This window comes from Leopardus geoffroyi, chromosome B3, assembly GCF_018350155.1.
Source record: "Leopardus geoffroyi isolate Oge1 chromosome B3, O.geoffroyi_Oge1_pat1.0, whole genome shotgun sequence".
NCBI lineage: Eukaryota > Metazoa > Chordata > Mammalia > Carnivora > Felidae > Leopardus > Leopardus geoffroyi.
Window position 1 is genome coordinate 29,541,092 of NC_059337.1, and position 13,956 is coordinate 29,555,047.

Sequence of the window (13,956 nt, forward strand, 5' to 3'; positions counted from 1 at the left end):
CTCACGTCAAAAGAGTAACAGGTTTACTCTTTTTTGACAGAGGACTTTCTTGATTCAAAAAAGTATATATCAAGGGCCATCAAAAAGTCCTTTTTAAACTGACCCTTTTAACTGAGTTGGCAAGAGAGGTTTCAAGGCTTTCCCAAGCTTTCTTCCTTTCTACAGCCCTCATTCCTGTGGGCTCAGAGGTTTGGCTTTGAATCCAACTGATTCTAAAGCCTCAGTTTAACCATGTAAATTTGTGAAGTTGGCAAGTGTTATAAGTATATTATCCATTAAATATTGGAACTTAGAGGAGAATCCAATATGAGATTTTCAAATTAAGAGGTTTCTTTGCTAGTCTCCAGTTTACTCTCTCCGTCATCTTCACTTTTTCATCTGGAGGGTAAATAAGCTGAATTCTTTTCATTTTCTCCACAGGGACTATTACCTGCTTCTAACTCAGAATGCTAATATTACATACCGTCAACTGGTGTATCAGGAGGTCCATTAAGAAGGTAATCTTGTTACTAAACAGAACATCGGTGCAATTTTCTGAGCAGTCACTGCAGGTGAGGTTGTAAACATTGATTGCATTGCAGAGAGACCTAATAGGAGAGAAACACCATTTATAAAACTTGAGCAGCTCTTCTCTAAACAATTTAAAATACATAAAATGAATCGTACAAAGGCAACAGGCACAGGATGGAAATCACCCTGAAAAAAAAAAAGCAAAATATCAGGTACAAGTCTCATCAGCTAGATACAAAAGCTTATAATTTATCCAAAGCCTAGTGTTTGTCAGTATCTAATACTTACCTCTTACTAATTTCTTAGTTGTATAGCAGATAATGGAAATGTGTTTACTAGTCTATCTGATAATGTCCTAATAATCTAAAATTAGGTATCTATCACCCAGGAACTTTGGGACATAGACATTTTTGAATAAAGTCCAGAAATAGAAGGGTCAAAGCTCCTGTTCCCAAACCTCCTGGTCCTAGATAAAGGCAGATGAATGAAGAAGGGAGAACACATGAGGAGAAACTACAGGCTTTCCCTCTGAGACAAGAGTGGCGGGGTTCTGGGGAGTGAGCACCACGCCTGCTTGGCGCCTGAGTGGGCATGGGCTCCGCACAGTAGTCTCAGGTCAAACTGATCTTAGGATCAGTTAACATTAAGAGGAAATGTATTCCTCTTAGGGAATAAAACAAATTCATATGCCACTGTTCAAAGAAATGTCTGGAGCCACAAACTCAGTGGGTACTCTTCGGGTGCTCTGAAGATTGTGTTTAAAACCTGCATTGCCTGAGTGATCAATGTGGATTCTGGCCTGACTAAATCTCCTGCTTAAATTCTACATATAAATGTTTTGATTTAGTCCCTTACAACCAACCCTGCAGGACAATAATCCTACAGGACCAGAAGCATCAATATCACCTGGGAACTTCTTAGAAATGCAAATTCTCAGGCCCCCACCCCAGACCTACTAAATAGAAACTCTGGGGATAGATTCCTGCAATCCGTGCTTTAACCAATTCTGCCAGTGATTCAGATGTACTTGCAAGTCCCCGCTGCTCTAGAATAGGGGCTCAATAGTTTGAGCACTGGAATCACCTGCACATCTTTAAAAATAAATACCTGCCTGAGTTCCTCCCTTGGAGATGCTAGTTGGGTGAGTTCTAGACATTTGCATGTTTCAAAAGCTCTATGGAGCAATTGTGATGTGCACCCGAAGTTGAGAACCACTGGTCAAAGAACCACCATGTGAGTGTTCATCTAACAAATATCTAAGTTCCTATGATCTTTCAGGCACAGTTAGTTGAACAAAACAGTCAAGCTCTCTGTCTCATGTGGGAGAGAAATGCTGAAGAGAGCCCCGGTTGTAATTATCCATTATCTGATATAGTTGGACTTTGCTTTATATAATTATAGTTTCCTAAAAATATGTGTACATCTTAGCATCCATTTTCTCACCTATAAAACCAGGATAATAATACCTAGACTCCACATGAGTGTTATGAGGATTAAGTGAGATAATAGATGTAAAGTACTTAGGAAAGTGCCTGGCAGAAGGTTAAAAATAAGTGATAGGCTTTATTAGGATTATTAATCTTATTATTCTTGTTATGAATAAGGCACAAATGAAATGTTAAAAAATTGACTCAAATTAAACATCTATAAAAGCTATTATTTCCAGAATCATGAAGCACATTGTTTCCCAAATGTCTTCACGGTGCACTGGCATGAACCATGAAAGGACTCTAGACTGCAGGGTGCCAGGAGGAAGCTCACCTCTGTCTAGCCTCATTAAATCCCTGAGGTTGTACAGAAAAATGTTGGTCCATATGAAACCCATTTATAATACATTGTTTGGAGTCTCTACTTAGGAAGTCCTTCACAAATGCAAATTAGCATTTCATTTACCAGATGAAATCTCTGGATTTTGCAAAATAGTCCTTTTCTTTTTACTTAAAAAATAACTTGTCCTTATAATTATAAAAATAATTTTTATTTGGGACTGTGATGCCTCCCGCTTTGGTTTTCTTCTTCAGTATTAACTATGGGTATTCAGGGTCTTTTGTGGTTCCATACAAATTTTAGGATTGTTTGTTCTAGCTTTGAGAAGAATGCCGGTGCAACTTTGATTGGGATTGCATTGAATGTGTAGATTGCTTTGGGTAGTATTCACATTTTAACAACATTTATTCTTCCAATCCATGAGCATGGAATGTTCTTCCATTTCTTTGTGTCTTCTTCAATGTCCTTCATAAGGTTTCCATAATTTTCAGCATACAGATATTTTACATGCTTGGTTAGGTTTATTCCTAGATATTTTATGGTTCTTGGTGCAATTTTAAATGGGATCAGTTTCTTTATTTTTTTTTCTGTTGCTTCATTATTGGTGTATAAAAATGCAACCAACTTCTGTACATAGATTTTGTATCCTGAGACTTTGCTGAATTCATGTATCAGTTCTAGCAGTCTTTTGGTGGAGTCTTTCGGGTTTTCCATGTAGAGAGTATCAGGTCATCTGCAAAAAGTGAAAGTTTGACTTCTTCTTTACCAATTTTGATGCCTTTTATTTCATTTTGTTGTCTGATTGCTGAGGCTAGGACTTCCAACACTATGTTAAACAACAGTGGTGACGGGGCGCCTGGGTGGCTCAGTCGGTTGAGCGTCCGACTTCAGCTCAGGTCACGATCTCACAGTCCGTGGGTTTGAGCCCCGCGTCGGGCTCTGGGCTGATGGCTCAGAGCCTGGAGCACACTTCCGATTCTGTGTCTCCCTCTCTCTCTGCCCCTCCCCCGTTCATGCTCTGTCTCTCTCTGTCTCAAAAATAAATAAACGTTAAAAAAATTAAAAAAAAAAAACAAAACAAAAAAAAACAGTGGTGAGAGTGGACATGCCTGTCGTGTTCCTAATCTCAGGGGGAAAGCTCTCAGTTTTTCCCCATTGAGGATGACATTAGCTGTGGGCCTTTCATATATAGCTTTTGTGATGTTTAAGTATGTTCCTTCTATCCCGACTTCCTCGAGGGGTTTTATTAAGAAAGGATGCTGAATTTTGTCAAATGCTTTTTTCTGCATTGATTGACAGGATCATATGGTTCCTATCTTTTCTTTTATTAATGTGATGTATCACATTGACTGATTTGCGAATATTGAACCACCCTGCAGTCCAGGAACGAATACTTGATCATGGTGAATAATTCTTTTTATATGCTGTTGAATTTGATTTGCTAGTATCTTGAGAATTTTTGCATCCACGTTCATCAGGGATATTGGCCTGTAATTCTCCTTTTTAGTGGGGTCTCTGTCTGGTTTGGGAATCAAGGTAATGCTGGCTTCATAGAATGAGTCTGGAAGTTTTCCTTCCCTTTCTATTTTTTGGAACAGCTTGAGAAGAATAGGTATTAACTCTGCTTTAAATGCCTGGTAGAATTCCCCAGGGAAGCCATCTGGTCCTGGACTCTTATTTGTTGGGAGATTTTTGATAACTGATTCAATTTATTCACTAGTTATGGGTCTGTTCATATTTTCTATTTCTTCCCATTTGAGTTTTGGTAGTGTGTGGGTGTTTAGGAATTTGTTCATTTCTTCCAGGTTGTCCAGTTTGTAAGCATATAGTTTTTCATAGTATTCTATGATAATTGTTTGTACTTCTGAGGAATTGGTTGTGATAAATCCATTTTCATTCATGATTTTTATCTATTTGGGTCCTCTCTCTTTTCTTTTTGAGAAGTCTGGCTAGGGGTTTATCAATTTTGTTTATTTTTTCAAAAAACCAACTGGTTTCACTGATCTGTTCTGTTTTTTTTTGTTTTTGTATTTGTTTTTTTGATTCTACACGGTTTATTTCTGCTCTGATCTTTATTATTTCTCTTCTTCTGCTGGGATTGGGGTTTCTTTGTTATTCTGCTTCTAGTTCCTTTAGGTATACCATTAGATTTTGTATTTGGGATTTTTCTTGTTTCTTGAGATGGGCCTGGATTGCAATGTATTTTCCTCTTAGGACTGCCTTTGCTGCATCTCAAAGGGTTTGGATTGTTGTTGTTTTCATTTTCATTTGTTTCCATATATTTTTAAATTTCTTCTTTAATTGCCTGGTTGACCCATTCATTCTTTAGTAAGATGTTCTTTAACCTCCATGCGTTTGGAAGTTTTCCAAAACTTTTCCTGTGGTTGATTTCAAGTTTCATAGCATTGTGATCTGAAAGTGTGCATGGTATGATCTCAATTCTTTTATATTTATTGAAGGCTTTTTGTAACCTAGACTTTAGCCTCTACTCCAAAGCTGTAATTATCAAGACAGTGTGGTGTTGTCACAAAAACGGACACATAGACCAATGGAATAGAATAGAGAACCCAGAATTGGACCCACAAATGTATGGCCAACTCATCTTTGACAAAGCAGGAAAGAATATCCAATGGAAAAAAAGGCAGTCTTGTTAGCAAATGGTGCTGGGAGAACTAGACAGCAACATGCAGAAGAATGAAACTAGACCACTTTCTTATACCATACACAAAAATAAAGTAAGAATGGATGAAGGACCTGAATGTGAGACAAGAAACCATCAGAACCCTAGGGGAGAAAACAGGCAACAACCTCTTTGAGCTCAGCCATAGCAACTCCTTACTCGACACATCTCCGAAGGCCAGGGAAACAAAAGCAAAAATGAACTATTGGGACCTCATGAAGATAAAAATCTTCTGTACTGCAAAGGAAACCGTCAACAAAACTAAAAGGCAACCAACGGAATGGGAAAAGACATTTGCAAATGACCTATCAGACCAAGGGCTAGTATCCAAAATCTATAAAGAACTCACCAAACTCCACACCCAAAAAACAAATAATCCAGTGAAGAAATGGGCAGAAGACATGAATAGACACTTTTCTAAAGAAGACATCCACATGGCCAACAGACACATGAAAAGATGCTCAACATCACTCCTCATCAGGGAAATACAAATCAAAACCACACTGAGGTACCACCTCACGCCGGTCAGAGTGGCTAAAATGAACAACTCAAGTGACTACAGATGTTGGCGAGAATGTAGAGAAACGGGGAACCCTCTTGTGCTGTTGGTGGGAATGCAAACTGGTGCAGCCGCTCTGGAAAACAGTGTGGAGCTTCCTCAAAAAGTTAAAAATAGATCTACCCTATGACCCAGCAATAGCACCGCTAGGAATTTACCCAAGGGATATAGAAGTGCTGATGCATAGGGGCACTTTTACCCCAATGTTCATAGCAGCACTTTCAACAATAGCCAAATTATGGAAAGAGCCTAAATGTCCATCAACTGATGAATGGATAAAGAAGTTGTGGTTTATATATACAATGGAATATTACTTGGCAAGGAGAAAGAATGAAATCATCCCATTTGCAGCAACGTGGATGGAACTGGAAGGTATTATTCGAGTGAAATAAGTCAGTCAGAGAAGAAGAGATATCATATGTTTTCACTCTTATGTGGATCTTGAGAAACTTAACAGAAGACCATGGGGGAAGGGAAGGGGAAAAAAATAGTTACAAACAGAGAGGGAGGGACGCAAACAACAAGAGATTCTTAAATACAGAGAACAAACTGAGGGTGGATGGGGTGGGTTGGGGAAAGGGAAAATGGGTGATGGGCACTGAGGAGGGCACTTATTGGGATGAGCACTGAGTGTTGTATGTAAGCCAATTTGACAATAAATTAGATTAAAAAATGAAATCATACAAACATTTAAAAATATTTTTTATTTGTTTCACTAAAATAGCCTCCACACCCAGTGTGGGGCTTGAACTCACAACCCTGAGATCTAGAGTTACTAAGCCAGTTAGGCACCCCCTATAAAAATAATTTTTAATTCGTTCCCGGGTTTTGACACCAAAAAAAACTAACTAACTAACTAACTAAATAAATAAATAAAATAATTTTTAAAATTATTATAATAAATTTGGGAAAGACAAGGACAAAGAAATAGCAAAAAGCTATCAAGCAATAATTTGGCATTTGTATGTCTGGTCTTTTGTTCTATTGTTTTTTTTTTTTTTCAACGTTTATTCATTTTTGGGACAGAGAGAGACAGAGCATGAACGGGGGAGGGGCAGAGAGAGAGGGAGACACAGAATCAGAAACAGGCTCCAGGCTCTGAGCCATTAGCCCTTCTATTGTTTTTTTTTAAGTTTATTTATGTGTTTCTGAGAGGGGAGCCAGCATGAGTGGGGGAGGGGCAGAGAGAGGGAGAGAGAGAGAATCCCAAGCAAGCTTTGCACTGCCAGCACAGAGTCTGACGTGGGGCTCAAATCCACAAACCATGAGATCATGACCTGAACTGAAGTCAAGAGCCAAATGCTCAATGGACTAAGCCGCTAGGCACCCCACCCTTTTTTCCAATATTATAAATGTACATTTATTTAAGAAATACATAATGAATATTTCTCCATGACATTTAATATTCTCCTGTAATAATGGTCTTCAGTTTTTTTTTTTTGTTTTTTTTTTTTAATTTTTTTTTGAACGTTTATTTATTTTTGGGACAGAGAGAGACAGAGCATGAACGGGGGAGGGGCAGAGAGAGAGGTAGACACAGAATCGGAAACAGGCTCCAGGCTCTGAGCCATCAGCCCAGAGCCCGACGCGGGGCTCGAACTCACGGACCGCGAGATCGTGACCTGGCTGAAGTCGGACGCTTAACCGACTGCGCCACCCAGGCGCCCCATGGTCTTCAGTTTTTTATAAAAGCAGCAGAATGCTTTCTTACTCAGAAGATTCAAAGCTTACACATTCTTATTTAGATGCTTAAACCACAGAACTGATAAAACCAGAGTTGTTCTGACTGAAGCAGAAGTGAGGAACCCAGAGTCCTACTATGTTCCCTCCTTCAGAGCCTTGAATGGTTCTTCAGAGAACTTAAGGTGTGTTCCCATGGGGTGCATAAAAAGTACTGAGCTTTGATAAATTAAAATTTACCTTGTAACTTTTTGACTAGGAATGGCAACCATAGGACAACATGCACAAAAAAAGGTAAGTAGTCAAAAGCATTGCCCTCTTACTTATGTTCCTCAGCTACTCAATTTCCCACCTTAGAAATCACCATGGTTACTAGTTTACATATCCTTCTAGACATAATCTATACATACTGAAGAGTCTTTTTTCCCTCTACACAACTATTACCACATGGGATTTGGAGGCTGAACTTAGTCAAGGTCATCTTTCTTTGGCTCTTGTTGCTATTAAGCAAGACTTGGAAATGTGAGGCTTTCCTGCAGCAGCATTCCAGGTTCCATCTTCAAGCTTCTGGGTGTCAAGAACCAGTGGGATTATGCTAATTTATCTGATTTCCTAATCTCTGATCTGTACCCATTCTGCAGTTTCCCTGGTGTGAGACACAGTTGTGCATGGCATCCTTATTTCCTTCCCAACTTGTGTGTTGGCTTCAGAGGGGGCAGTGCCCCCAGTGGATATGTTTGGTATTGTTTTGGAGTTAATCTGGAAAAAAAAACCCATGCTTTTTCCAATTTATCTACTGCCTTTCATTTTGCTCATATTATTTTCACAATATTATTTTATGTATTGAAACTAAACAATTTTATGTAGTCTAACATATTGTTTTGCAGTCAATCCAGAGGTCTACAATATTTTCCAACAATTCTGTAAGCCTCTAATATCTTAAGTTCCTTTTCTGATTAAAATAATTACACTGAGAAATACTGCATAATTTTAAAAAGGATTAAGAGTGTTATACTATGGATATAATATTTATTTCAACCACTCCCTTACCATTTTTGTGTTTAATTTTGGATGTTATAAATAATGCTGTTTTAACAGTCAGACCTTTTAGTTAAAGACACAAGAAGAAAGCTCTGATTGACTTAAACAGAAAGGAAATTAATTGATAGGCTATTGAGTATATGATGGGATTTAGAAAACACAGGCACAGAAGTTACACTGCCAGGACCAATACCCACATCACACACAACCAAACTGATCTGATGAAAAAAACCAGTGGGCACCATATGGCACAGCTTGAACTTACACTGTGACTTTGCATGCTACATGCAGCTGTTTCCAATTGTCAAAAGGACAGAATCTGGGATCTCCTTGCTTCGTCAGCTTCAGAGTGGATATCTGGAATAGGTATACTGGGTTGCAAAGCTTAGGTCTCATGCCTATATCCTAGACATGAAAATTGGGAAGCAATTCCCAAGTTCTATAGTGGTAGGGCCACTTTATATGCTTGGGAACTTAGCAAACACAGGATGTGCTCAATGGCACAACTCATACTCATAATAGCTGTACTGAAAACATCGTATCACCTTGTGATAAATTTCCAGCAATGATAAATTACATAAAAAGATATGAACATTTTTAAGATTTTTGATAGACACTGCCAAATTCAAATTGCCCTCCAGAAAAAAAATTTGAGTTTTAAAAAAACTGATTTATACTCTTAGAAAAAGAGTTTCTCCATGCTTTTACCAAAAACTGGAAAATTTCATTAAAAAAATCTTTACCAATTTGGCAGCTACATATAGTATTTTTAAAGATTGCATTTTTATTACTAGTGTGTTTTAAGACCTTTTCATGTTCTTATTGGCCATACATATTTACATTTTCTTGAATTATCACTGTATACCTTATACCCATTTTTCTATAGGGGAGGGCTGTCTTTTTCTTATTGATTTATAAGGCTCTTTACCAATAATAAAGATGCTAACCTTTGATCACTGTATGTTGCAAATAAATATTTCAGTTTATCTAAACTTATTTTTGTCAAAAGAATGTTTTCATTTCATTTTTTTTATTTTTTAAATTTACATCCAAATTAGTTAGCACATAGTGCAACAATGATTTCAGGAGTAGATTCCTTAATGCCCCTTACCCATTTAGCCCACCCCCCTCCCACAACCCCTCCAATAACCCTCTGTTTGTTCCTCATATTTAAGAGTCTCTTATGTTTTGTTCCCCTCCCTGTTTTTATATTATTTTTGCTTCCCTTCCCTTATGTTCATCTGTTCTGTGTCTTACAAAGTCCTCATATGAATGAAGTCATATGATATTTGTCTTTCTCTGACTAATTTCACTTAGCATAATACCCTCTAGTTCCATCCACGTAGTTGCAAATGGCAAGATTTCAAGGAATGTTTTCATTTCTATTTTATAAAATCTGTCAAACTTTTTTAGTGCATCTGGGTTTTGTGTCAGACTTAAAAGAACCTTTCCACTTCAAGATTATAAAAATATTCTTTTAAATTCACTTTTGGTAGTTTCATAGATTTTACACTTAAGTCCATGATCTAAAATTGATTGTGAGATAAGGTAGGGGTTATTGAAGTTTTTCAAAATGAAGTTGCCATGTCTACTCATCTTTTTGTTAATTATTCTTATTCTCTATTTTAAAAATTTTTATTGTTTTTCATCACTAAGGTGATGTCTTTATTGATGAAAACATAAAAAAGGTTTTCATCTTTTTCTTAGTGATTTATAAGGATTCTCTCATTATGGCAAAGGGTTAATACATGTTGTTAGTGCTTTTTTCAGTTTATCTACTACCTTTCATTTTGTTCATGTTATTTTCACAGTATTATTATTTTATGTATCGAAGCTAAACAATCTTATGTAGTCTAACAATTATTTTCTTTGTGGTTTTATTTTTTCTTCCCTTCCTTTCATTGTTTAAAAAGTTCTTCTTCGCTATGAGATGAGGTAACTATACAGTTGTATCCAGCCATTTGTTTTTATTTTTTCTTGAATGATCATTGTGTGTGGTAATTTTATGGTTTTATAAATTCACTATCAATTCGTTTAGAATTTATTTTGACATGTGGTGTGAGCCAGAAACCTACATTTATCCCCTCTCCCCCCAAAAGGTTATTGAATAAACCACTTTTGCTCTACTGGTTTGAAATGGTATCTTTATCATAACTATATACAGGATATATTCCCTGGTTTCCTACTCTAACTGATGATTTTGTTAAGCATTCATTGTGCCATATTACATGGTTTTGTGTATTATAGTTTTATAGTAGGATTAATATATACAATTGTAGATCCTTAAGGACTTAAAAATGTAGAACCTTATAGCTTTATAATTGTATGCTATTTTTCCTTTTTGTTTTGATCCATAATTTTTATCATCTTGATTTAAAAAAAAATTTTTTTTTTTTTAAAATTTTTTTTTTTTCAACGTTTATTTATTTTTGGGACAGAGAGAGACAGAGCAGGAACAGGGGAGGGGCAGAGAGAGAGGGAGACACAGAATCGGAAACAGGCTCCAGGCTCTGAGCCATCAGCTCAGAGCCCGACGCGGGGCTCGAACTCACGGACCGCGAGATCATGACCTGGCTGAAGTCGGACGCTTAACCGACTGCGCCACCCAGGCGCCCCTAAAAAAAAATTTTTAATGCTTATTCATTTTTGAGAGAAAGAGAGAGTGGTAGGGGCAGAGAGAGAGACACACACACAGAATCCAAGCAGGCTCCAGGCTCTGAGCTGTCAGCCCATGAACCTGAGCCGAAGTCCGACACCCAACCAACTGAGCCACCCAGGCACCCCTATAACCTTGATTTTTAATTTCAATTTTTCTGTTTCATTCAATCAAATCCCTACAACTTGTCTAAAATCACTTATGGAATATCATAAGGCATCAATAAACATACCCATAAAAAACACAAAGTATAAGATTTTGTCCTAATGCTCTCTGTGCTTTAAAGAAAAAGCATTTACTGGTAAGTGTGGAATGTGCATCTATATAATCTTATGCTCACAAAACTCCCCCAAGAAACTTCCACAAAGAAACTACTTTCTGATAAGAAAAAAAGCGGGGGGGGGGTACAAAAAATCTCAGGGTCAGGAAAAACTTGTCCTCTCAGTAAAACTTGTTTGAAAGACAACTTCTATTTGAAAAGCACCTGTCTTAGAAAGATCACTTCTTTGAACACAGCCTGGGTGGTCTGCCCAGGAGGCTTTCCCTGTAATTTAAAACTCAAATGACCAGAAGCACTTTTTAACATCAAACAGAAAGCCCCAGATTTTAAAAGTATCTTCTGAGAAGACATTAAAATCTTATTGTCCATTCTGTCAAAAGTACACTGCGGCTGGCTTAGATAAAGGCTTTGTGCCCCAAATGATTGTGACTACATGAGTGAATCTTGTGTCAGTAAGTCTTCTCACTGAAAATGTTGCCTCTGAAAAGCGAGGAGAGAAAAGGCATCACAAAACTGGATATTTTGGCAATCAGTACAGTAACATATTTCCATATTAAAAGGAGTAATAAAACACTAGTAAAACTCAGACATTAAGATTAGTACCTATACCCTATGAAATAATTAATTAGAAAAGCCCCAGGTGGTTGTAGCCTAAGAGGGTATGATAATATAACTTAGGAATTACATAGTTTATATTCTTATGCAGTTTGCAGTAGTTAAGACTTTTCGGAAAATACCGTTCACCAAAATCCACTGTCTTACACCTGTGTGAAGACGGCAGACATTTAAAAACAACTTCCATGGGCATTTTACAACCAGAGCCCCAGTACATATAACTTACCAAATTCCTTTGGTTGCCATTAAGCATTTAATAAATGATACATAGTTATATACTCCTTTAGTTATATGGTCCTGCAGGGCAAAATTCTATGCCAAGTAGGCACAGCAAATACCAGAGTCACATCATACAGCTGCAGGAAGTTTTATCAATTACTATTTCAACCTTCATGTAAGAAAGGGGTTGCCTGATGTGGATAAGTGTGGAAATGTGACAGATCCTCACAAAACAGAGGGTGGTTAGCAAATGATAATAGAATTTGTTTTAGCAAAGAAGATTATTGAAACTGAATCAGAACACACAGAACTGGAGTATTTAATACCAGTTCCTTAGGGAAGGGAGAAAAGAATGTTAAAACTAGAGCCTCAAAATATATTTTACAAAATATATTTGATTTGCGTTAAGCATTTAATAAATAGTATATAGTTTATAAAAACTGTCATTCTTAAATTATGCTCTGTCTTTATAAAGCTCCAAACTAAAATAATTTCTTTAGATAGTATTAAAGAGTTATCTGAGGGGTGCCTGGGTGTCTCAGTCAGTTAAGTGAGCTGAAACTCTTGGTTTCAGCTCAGGTCATGATCTCCCCGTTTGTGGGATTGAGTCTTGCATTGGGCTCTGCGCTAACAGCGCTCTCTTTCTTCTCTCTCTGCCCCTCTCCCTGCTAGAGTGCGTGCTCTCTCTCAAATTAAATAAACAAATATTAAAAAAAAAGAGTTATCTCATACTAGGGAGATCCAACTGCAGTTAGGATTCAAATACCCTAAGTGGACCCACCAAGCAAGTGGCCACCCCCAGAATGAAGCTTGTGACCTAGGCCTGGCCTTACAAGAGTGGCCACTTGAGAGCTGCCTACGCCAATTCTTGAGGCTGAAAACACTCCTTTTGAACCACTGAGAACTCTATTCTATTACGGGACTACTCTAAATTTCTTCTGGGCAAGGTCCTTGCCTGATTCATCCTCTTTGGAGCCATCACAGTGTGCAGCACTGAGTTGGCTGAGCCCAGAAATGTCTAATGAAGGGACAACTGCTTTCCTTGTTTCAAGCACAATATACAAGAATATACAGCTGTGGAATATATTAACACACTAATTAACCACATTTTCCACTATTCTATTTTTTAAACACTCATTAGAATGAGTAGAGGTAGGAACCATGCCACCTACTTAAAGATAAAATATCTTATGAATGCATAGTGATATTTCAGATTCAAATTCAGGACTAAGGGATTTTTTTCCCCTTTAAACTCTTCTATATAATAGCTCTCTATTCTTTCTTTGACACGGAAAATCTTAGCCCTCAAATGCACTGAGGATGACAGAATTAGAATATCCATAATTATTCACCTGCTTTATACTACAACACACAACAGTTTCAGTAAAGCAAAATTACCACCACCAATACTAAAGACAGTTGAAACATATCTTGGCATATGCCATACTCATTCCTCATCTTCAATGAGGTTGTATTAGCTATACTATCAGGTTATCAGCTATACTATAGTCATTTCCTAACATATTCTCCTTAGTTTTTTTTTTCTTTCAGTGGTATTTAGTGCCACTACTCATTCTGCCTGATCCAGTGATGGGCATGGGGAAAACAGGGCAAAAGCTAGTCTCTACCCTGTAGGGAGCTTCCAGCCTCCTAGGGAAGCCATGAAAGGCACAAAGGTTTCATGATGAGAGGAGGTCAAGTCAGGGAAGGCTTCCTGAAGGTGGTGGCCTGGGTCTGACCAGACTCCCTGGGAGCCCTGAACGGTCATGTGTATCTGGGTTTGCCTGCAGGATGGAGGCTGATGGAAAGCCCTATGTGAAGTAGTATTGGGTAATCAGCAAGAAGCAAGAGTCAGTGCCCACCAACTTCTTCAAGGTGCTAACCCTAGAGGCAGCAGGCAGGCAAACTGAACTCCACTTCTGATTGTGATGCCCAATATACCTGTGGAT

The 13,956-nt window shown here is 37.7% G+C and overlaps 1 protein-coding gene across 6 annotated transcripts in view; it reads right to left on the reverse strand.

Annotated features, from left to right (window-relative positions):
• Positions 1–13,956, reverse strand: part of SCAPER (S-phase cyclin A associated protein in the ER) — a 522,269-nt gene that overhangs the window by 140,306 nt on the left and 368,007 nt on the right. For all 6 annotated transcript variants that reach the window (XM_045448989.1, XM_045448990.1, XM_045448988.1 and 3 more), the window contains one exon: positions 464–587. In XM_045448989.1, the coding sequence (XP_045304945.1) occupies positions 464–587 (124 nt within the window). The remainder of the gene's footprint in view (positions 1–463; positions 588–13,956) is intronic.